Raw genomic sequence first — 9,085 nt, 5'->3', positions numbered from 1 at the left:
TTGGTCATTTGGGGCGTGAGGTAGCGATAACTTGGATTCCCAGCAGCTCCTCTGAGGCAGGAGTGCACTGACAACACAGAATATGACACTTCTCTGCCTCGAACAATGAAGAGCTGTGGAAGTGAGACTCTTATTCTGAATATCTGCAGATCTGGACCCCAGCAGAGTGTGCAAAGGGAAAGGAGTCGTGACTCTGAGGGCCACCCTCGTCCACATAGATGACGAGGGCTGCATCAGTGAGGAGCCGAACGTCATCACAGCTCCAAGTAAGTCACAGCTGTTTCCTCACATCTCTCCTTATGATGAAAAAGTATTTAGAGAGCAGTAACAGCTGCAGAATGTGGACGTCGTGAATGTTGCTGTCATTTAACAAACACTTCATCATAAGAATTCCTCACGTGCCTTTCACAGCTCTGTTTTGATGTCAGGATTATATAACTCGCCACGTTTTTGAAATCTATGCTCAGTCACGGCGCACACTCAGAGTGGTGATAAAGGGCGATTGCTCATATTTTCATGAGCGCGTCAAAGGGCTCTTTTGTTGCGGCCTGCCCACACTGCACTTTGGAGCAGGGGGCCTTGACTGTGGGCTTGTTTGTTGCGTACAGCACATTGGAACCGGCCTGGAGGCTGGCCAAGGCTTTTGGGGAGATGCTTTAATTGTTGTAGAGCCTGAATAGAAAGGCCATTGGAACAAACGGCCTTTGCAGCTCAGTGAATGGGCGCTTTGTTCTGATGACAAAGTTCAGAGATTGTGGGAGAATCGTTTTTTTCCTCCTTTCCAGGGGATATTAACAACTCTGAGCATGAAAACCACCAAAGAAATCATTCACACTCCACAGAAAGAAATGGAGATTTATTTGATCAGCAATTAGATGTAATGGGTTTCTGGTTTGCTGTGATAAGTTCACTGAAATACTGTGTTTTTTAGTATCATCCTCTGTGTTTGTATTCTGCCAAACTGAGAGTGTTCTGGACTCTTTTTAGGCGACTGGACGAGTCAGATTAATGGAGACAGCTCTAAAGCAGGACTGGCTGAGGGAGGCAGCAGCCTCACAGCTGATTTACCTCCTGTAAACAACACTCGGTGCCAGGTACGTTTACTTCTGCCCCATTTAACACTGGATCTTTGTTTTGTCTGCTCTTTGTGGTTTGACAATTATAAGAACACTGTGATCTCCTCATTTTGAAGTCTGTATTTAGTTTCAGCGAAATTCTTGAAAAACCTTGTTGAATTTTACTGTGTATTTTCTGTCGCTTTCAGGCCAATTCACCAGAAAGCATAAAAGAGAACCGGGCTCCATCCTTCACTGACATTCACAACTGTATGTCATCGCACCCCAGCTCTGTGTATCCTTGCACGAGCATAGTCAACCCCACCATAGTCCTGCTGCAGCACAACAGAGGTGAGCACTTTGTCAGTTTGTCATGAACATACTGTTGTACTGTATGTCTACGTCTTACTGTTACTGTGTCTTGTCTGTGATCCATTAGCCTTGTCTTGCTCTCTGCTGTCACAGGTGTGCTTCACTGTTTAGTCACATTTCACTGTCCTGTCCTTGTCTTGTCTTTCTCTCACAACAGAGCAGCAAAAGCATCTTTCTCATTTGGAAGGTATGCACTGAGGGCTTGATGATTTCTAACATATTTCTAATTATCTGTGTAATCTGTGTTTGTACCGGTTCATTATCATTATTATTATTATTATTATTATTATTATTATTATTATTATTGGTTGTCGTATGCCAGAACTCAAATTGCTGTGAGCTGGAATGCGATAGAGACTTGGCCCAAGAAGAGGAAATGATGTACAAATGCTTCCCAACAAACATGAGTCCAATAGGTAGTAGATGTTTTCAGTCATGTTTGGGAACAGGCCTACCACAGCCTTTAAAACCCGACCCATAGGGGGCGCCACAAATACCTACAACATGGACCTCAAAACCCAGAGGACAGTTTTGGTGAACATGATCTTGGGGCAAGTATTAACCAGAGTCTGCAGACCCGTATTGATTGATGATGCATGTGGGCACGGTCTGTTCATCATTAAGATTTCTCCTGGCTTTCAAGCTCACACGAAAGTTGCACATCAACAGGCTTTGGCTCCTGAATCCTGAAAGCCGGTCTTGACAAACGCTGAATCTGCTTTTGATACAAGCTGACTTTTGTGTTGCAGAGTATTTAGCACAATAGAAACAGAGCACACCCTTTGAGGAGACGGAGACCAGTGTAATCTTTAAACCATTTCTCCTGGAAGTAGAGTGTCACATTTGGCTGATTTGGCCTCCTCCTCTCCCTCTCCCTGCACCTTCATCTTGGCCCGTCTGCTCTCTGTCATTGTCTCTAACTCGCTCTCCCTGCTTGATTGTATTATCTTAAATACTCATGAGAAGCCAGGCATATGTCAGTTTAGATTAACATTAGGATTACATTGTTGTCTGTTACAAAAACGCTGCACAGAAAACTGACAATTGACTTCATGTTGCCGTGCTGCAGTGAGGTTCTGGAGTTGATCCGGTACATTCACTGCAGCGTGACTGTCTGTGAGTGACATTTTAAGCATTAGTACTTGAACGTGCAAATGTCCGTGGTTGCAGTGAACCACCTAGTCCTCCATGTTTAACAAGGATTACCTCACTTTTGCTTTAACATCACTGTACAGACTGCAGAGTGGTGCGGGGGCCGTTAGTGCGGTGAGCTGAGGGAAACCTGTGTTTTCCACGGCTGAACAGGGAAGAGGATTTGCCAGAGGGACGTCCTGGCAAATCATTTCACTGACAGTTTACGTAATCTTGTTTTGCAGTGGAGTGGTTGTGTGGGTACAGCGGTTGGAGGATGTTGGTTGCAGCTGTGTATGAGCCTCCGCTTCAGCGGGGGGGGGGGGGGGGCAGAACGATCACAACAGGATGTTAGAAATGTATAAGATTACATTACAGATGCTGATAGGTGTTTCACATCCCTTCCTTTGCTTACTGTGGCACTGCAGTGTTTGCAGTTGTATCATTTGGGCTAATTATAAAGTACTCCCTGATAGCACTGTTGTTTTAAGGGGTTTTGTTGTTGTTGTTAGTGCTGTAGATGCTTATTCTACTGCTAGCTTCACAAATCACCTGTTGGTCTCACTTTCCAGGTGTATATTAAATAAAGCAATAATATTTTAGTTATTGTATTGTAATTGTTTCACTAGCTATTTTTTTTATTTTGTGGTACAAAACGTAATCTGTGACAGAAAAGGAGCAATTGAATTATATTTATTATATTATGTACAAAATGTCCTTAGATTCTCCATGTGGGTTCGTTATAATGATCTGCCACCCACATACAAAAACTCGCGCACGCACGCACGCACACACACACACACACACACACTTGTTTTGCTTGTCATTTGTTGATATCATGCCACTTTTGCACAAACACCATTACAACAGTCCTTTTGTCACAGCAGACATTTTGAATGTTCAGAACAGGAAGAAGCACAGGTCGAGCCAATTATATTAAGGATGGGTCAGAAAGTCTGCTGAACGTAATGTACAACAAGTCTCCCTCTTACGGTTGTAATGAGCAGTTCAATTCACCAGCTATTAAACACACCCTTACTTAATTCAGTACACTCAGGAGCAGCTACAGCCTTAATGGCTAATGTTAGCTAACATTAGCTAACGTTAGCTAACTTTAAATAGATGTTGCACTATTACAGACGGACTCTTCTCCACTTGTACCACTCTTACAGCAGGTATTAGCATTTAGCTTTACATTAGAATATCACTTGCAGCCTCAGTGGTTGATGTTCAGCAAAAATAACAGTCTCACTTTAAAGTATCCCACTACGCTGTAGTAGCAAAGAGGGTGATTTAATAAACAAAAATGGCTTACAGGCAGATGATGCAAAAACTGAAGGAAAGCAAAACTCAAATGAAAGAAGACACTCACGAGAACAGGAGGAACCATCGAAGGGAACTGAGCAGACAAACTGTCAAAGAAAGAGGGCAACACAGAATAATACGCAGGGGGAGCAGGTAACAAGACACAGGTGCAACTAATTGGGGTGGAGCATGTGAAAATATGTGTTTGTTATTGCCCACATTTATTTAGTGCTGTCCATGTCCCCTGTAAATCTTATGAAGTCTGGCCTTCACACCAGATCCCTAACTGAACCTGGCCTATGTGTCATATGTCATTTTGCTAAAAAATGTGCTGTGAACGTTTTGTCTGGCTTACAGGTTTTTTTTTTTTTTTTTCAATTTACAGACCCATCCCCAGAAAGGGACAAAAGCCCTGATCCTGGCAGAGACTCAGTGAGTCCAGTCCCTGATATGGACGGGAAGAGGCTGCGACTATCACTGCACTCCCCTGTCCTCAGTCCTCTCAACAAGCCCATTGTGCCTGTACGGGTGAGCGACGAAACCTAATGTCAGATGAAGACCTTATCAACTGACTGCAGAAGTTTAAAGGCTGTTTTGTTCATACAACACAATGGTCTTTGACGTTGGAGCAAAAAGATTTCTTACAGTCAAACATTCCTATGCATTCTTGCAATATTATGTAGTTGTTTCATGCTGATTTGAGAATTATTTTTATAATTATATTAGAAACAGATGTATCATGTCTTGTAGGAGATATTTTTTGATGTATCCTAACAGGAAAACCACAGGTGTAACTAATTAATTTACATTAATGATGGTTCTGTTCCATTAAGGTGCAAGCATAGACAGTACTCGAGCCCTGGAACTGACACATCTTAATGGAACGCAGCCAACATTAAAGTCATTAGTTAGACCTGTGTTTGACAAGACAAAATGCCTTGCCAAAACCATACACTTGAACCTGCTCTACTCCTGCTTGGAGAAGAAATATTTGTCTGACAGTCTGACTTGTTGTTAATGAAAAATGTCCACATCTAAATTTCAGAACACTGAAAAGTCCAAAGACTGGTATAAGACAATGTTCAAACAGATACACAAAATACCTGGTAAGAGTTTATCATCATTTCCACTCCTGTATGTTTGATCATGTTTCCCTGTCACGTTTCTCTGTTGGTGGCTTGTGTATGTTCTTATATGTGTTTGTATGTTATGTCACGCTGTGCTCTGTCTCTCCATCACTGTGCTCAGAGCCTATTGAGGAAAACCCTTACCGCCCCACCTACATTTTCCCTGAGAACTTTGACATTCACATGAAATCAAAAGGTATCCGATGGCAGTAACTACTGTTAGCTCTACTAATCTGCAGCCATCCTGGGCCCTTTCAAATACTTTAGCTGTGTTCAATCTGTCATACTGATCTCGTGTAAAGTACAAAACCACATAACCTCCAAAGTATTTGAAAGGATTTAAAGGTCCCATATTTTATACTTCTCCTGTGTTTTATTTGAAGTGTTGATCCATAAGAAGATATATTAGTGGTTTTAAGAACCCAAGTCAGTGAGCCAATCAGAGGAGAGGAGGGTCTGCCTCTGCAGTGACTGCTTTGGTGTGACATCATTACAGAAGTCCTGACGGCTGGTTTTAAGGCTCAGTTTCTGAAAACAGGCTGTGTGCATTTCTCTGTGGACTGAGGCTTTGATAGTTTCACAGTCCTAAGGTGGTCTGCTGTATAACCAAAAAAAACATGGAGATCTCACTTTATAAAATATGGGACCTTTTCCTTCCACTCCGCGCAGTAGAGCAACTATTTCCATTTGTTTTAAGTACATTGCAAGTTTCGTGCTGATCCTGATATTGTTCAGATGTCATGGTCTGAGTGGCACAAGAACACTTGATCCCAATCTGTGATCCAGACTTAAACAAAAGTGTAGCCCCCCTCTACCAAAACATGAAAACATACAATTATACACCACAGTCACTCTTAAATGGACTGACAGACTTTTAATGCAATGATTATGCAACACTAAACAGCCAGTACATCCCAGCATGCAGACATGGGTAAAACTCACTTAGTATATTTATATGAGAATATACTGAACCTTCTTATTATTGTTGCCACAGATTGGACACATTTTCTTTGATGTCAGTGTGTTGACAAGGAGGATGCACGAAGCCTTGTAGTGTCATTCTACTTAACTATACTATATACTATACTGTAACAACTTTGCTTGTAACTTAACAACTTGGCCTTTCTATTTCTGTCAAACATCTAATATTAGAAATGTCTTATTTGTAGATGCTAATTCATGAGCATGATGAGACTGTAGCTTAGTGTACCTTAGATGTAGTGTAGGGTTGTCACCACCAGGTGCTGCTGCAGTCCTGCATTGAGGTTGTGGACTGTCCTGTGCTGAGTGCAGGCTGTACACAACCTTCAGAGTGATTGTTGTTCATTATAAGCCTCACCAATTAGTGTTTGGGTTTAAGTTCTGGATGGCTGGTTATGGTTTGGGGGATGGTTTACGGTTTGGGTTTTGGATCTGCTCATTTCAGAGGAGGAAGTTCGCAGAATGAGGGAAAGAGCTCCCAGACCTCTTCTTTCCCAGTCTCAGCTCGACACGACTTCCATGCGTAGTTGTGACTGATTTGACTGTAAATTTGATCTCACAGATAAAATGCAACTCATACAGAGATCACTCTGACTGTTGTGGCTGTGGCGTTCTTGCTTTACAGTGCATTACTTATTCAGAGCCTTGATGCTCATCGATGCTCAGATCCTGTTTTAGCCCAGTAATGCTTCCTGTAAAACGCTTTGATTTGACACACTTTGATTTAATTTGATGCCTGGCCTAATGGAAGGTGTGAGGCGGGAGGACAAACACAGGAAAACGTGTTTTTAAAGCCCTTTGAATAATTTAGCATTCTGCTACGTTCATTACTTTTCAAATAGCAGAGGTAGACAGAGTTACAAATGATAATAAATAACTTTTGATTGATGTCCGCCTCTTTCAGATGACGGTCCCACTCCCTTTGGTTACTTGGAAGACGGTGAGTTCTGGAGTTGAGCATTATAAGCATAAGAAACTAATTTAAAATGTATGCCATCTATCATTAGTATTTCCAAGACGACGTTCAGCACTCTCTCTTTCTCACACTTCAACATTGTCAATATTTACTGTATGTGCCCATTTTCAGTGAGAGCTGTCCCACGCTCAAAAAGTGACGCCGAGGTCGATTCAAGAGGCCGCTCGATGCCGGTGCCAGCACGCTCCTCTTCCCTCAAACCCACTGCCAAAAGGTCAGTGACCTCCATCTGCTCCATCTGCTCCAACCCTCTTATTATGACATTCACTGTGATGTTTAATACAAAAGCACAGAACTATTAAGAGGAGGTGTTTACAACCCAGAATACGTTAAAGAACAGGTTATGAAGATTATATAACCATATGATAAGATGAACAATCCTATTTGTGTCTGCTTCTTTAACAGGCAGCGTTCCCATAGATATAAAACTGTGGCTGCGATGGTAGATCAGTGTTTATAATGTGTATGTTCTCTCAGTGCGACTTTAACGTTACTTCCAGAAAAAAAAAATGTGTCTTGTGATAAACAGTTTGTATTTGTTCTTTGTTTATACACAGCAGTGGTAAGTGTAACTAAACATGGCCGTGCATGGCAGAGCAAGGAAGACATTTAGCCTTTCTGTCTGAGCTCTCTTTTAATTTTAATTTTAATTTTAATTTTTATAATTTGTGGCCTCCACTGCTATGTCCTTTACATGAAGTGGGATTAGTACTCATCCCTCCACACACACACACACGCACACACAGACGCACACACACAGACGCACACACACACACACACACACACACACAGACACACAGACACACACGTCAGCACTGACACAGGATGATCTGCTCTTAGAGAAATGAGTGATAGAGTGATGAAGGAGAACAGGTGATAGAGGATAAACGGTTTCCCACCAGAGCTGCAGATGTCATGTGGATGTCTGACCTTCCTCCTTCCTCAGCGGTTATGTATTTAGGGGTGTAAACGCTGCTGCTGGATCTCCTTAAGAATTTCATTCATAAAAAGGTGTTGTTATTTTCTGATGTGGTGAAAGAAGGTGTAAGATCAATCGAATGTTTTTTATTTAAGAGTCATACTTCAGTGCTTTACTCAACAGTAATTTAAGCGTTGCCTGTATATTAAGAAATTCTCTGGGGAAATGAGGCGCTCTGTTTTTTGTCACTGGGTCCAATCTAGTTTACCTGATCGAATTACTGATTTGGCTTAACCGTGAATTGGATTTTCAGTTATACCATCATTAGAGGAAGCGAGGGACAGACAGAGAGACAGAGAGAGAGAGAGAGAGAGAGAGTGAGAGAGAGAGAGAGGGCAGGGATAATGAGGACAGACGTCATGTTTAAATAAAAAAAAAAAAAAACATCTTAGCCTATGCCGGTTGCCATGGAGACTACTTGATAAGGATTGGCTCTCTCCCATCCCACATCACCACCCCTCCCTGACACCCGCCTCTCCACAGGAACGAGTGGGAGCCCCCGGATAAAAAGGTAGACACCAGGAAGTACCGCGCCGAGCCCAAGAGCATCTTTGAATACGAGCCGGGGAAATCGTCGGTGCTGAAGCTGGAGAGAACGGTATGCTAGCCGCCTGCCTGTTTGCCTCTCTCTCTCTTTCTGTGTGCATGTCGTGTGAGCTGTCCCCCACTCCACACACCATCTAACCCCCCCCCTCCACCCACCCACCCGCCACCTCTGTATCTAAGCTCCCGGGTGGCAGCTTCCGATGAGGCGATGTATGTGCAGCCTGAATCGCCATGTGCACCACATTCCAAAAGGGTGTCCTGTTGCGGCGACAGATGATCCTGCCTGGCAGCGGGGGGAGTATCACTTACAAGGATAGCCATTGTCTTCCTGTCTTCAATTTAAGGTTATTGGGCTGAATCAGCTGGGTGTGAGAGGATCCCAGCCAGCACACAAAACCTGGATCCTGTGTGTTTTCATACTTTCGTTTCTAGCTTTAACACTTTGTGTTGAATCAAATGCTGCAACAATATTCAGTGTCCTTGAGGGCTGTCTTGTCTGGATAAGCTTTGCTACATATAGTAGAGAACTGGTAGCCGCTGCCTTGATATTCACTGTAATATTTACCAAAAAGAGAGCACATTTAGGTCTCAAGTTCCTTATATTTCCCTCTTA

The 9,085-nt window shown here is 42.7% G+C and overlaps 1 protein-coding gene across 10 annotated transcripts in view; it reads left to right on the top strand.

Annotated features, from left to right (window-relative positions):
- LOC130180953 (sorbin and SH3 domain-containing protein 1) overlaps nt 1-9,085 on the top strand; it is a 43,138-nt gene that overhangs the window by 11,228 nt on the left and 22,825 nt on the right. For 5 of the 10 annotated variants that reach the window (XM_056394638.1, XM_056394630.1, XM_056394636.1 and 2 more), the window contains exons 4-13: nt 150-266; nt 988-1,094; nt 1,265-1,406; nt 1,585-1,614; nt 4,249-4,391; nt 4,909-4,969; nt 5,112-5,186; nt 6,876-6,911; nt 7,059-7,161; nt 8,410-8,524. In XM_056394638.1, coding sequence (XP_056250613.1) covers nt 150-266; nt 988-1,094; nt 1,265-1,406; nt 1,585-1,614; nt 4,249-4,391; nt 4,909-4,969; nt 5,112-5,186; nt 6,876-6,911; nt 7,059-7,161; nt 8,410-8,524 — 929 coding nt within the window. Of the gene's footprint in view, nt 1-149; nt 267-743; nt 878-987; nt 1,095-1,264; nt 1,407-1,584; nt 1,615-4,248; nt 4,392-4,908; nt 4,970-5,111; nt 5,187-6,875; nt 6,912-7,058; nt 7,162-8,409; nt 8,525-9,085 lie in introns of those variants that run through there. The other 5 variants (XM_056394632.1, XM_056394639.1, XM_056394635.1 and 2 more) reach the window with 5 other exon arrangements.

The sequence above is a fragment of the Seriola aureovittata genome, chromosome 14 (assembly GCF_021018895.1).
Source record: "Seriola aureovittata isolate HTS-2021-v1 ecotype China chromosome 14, ASM2101889v1, whole genome shotgun sequence".
NCBI lineage: Eukaryota > Metazoa > Chordata > Actinopteri > Carangiformes > Carangidae > Seriola > Seriola aureovittata.
This window is presented reverse-complemented; position numbering and strand designations above follow the sequence as displayed.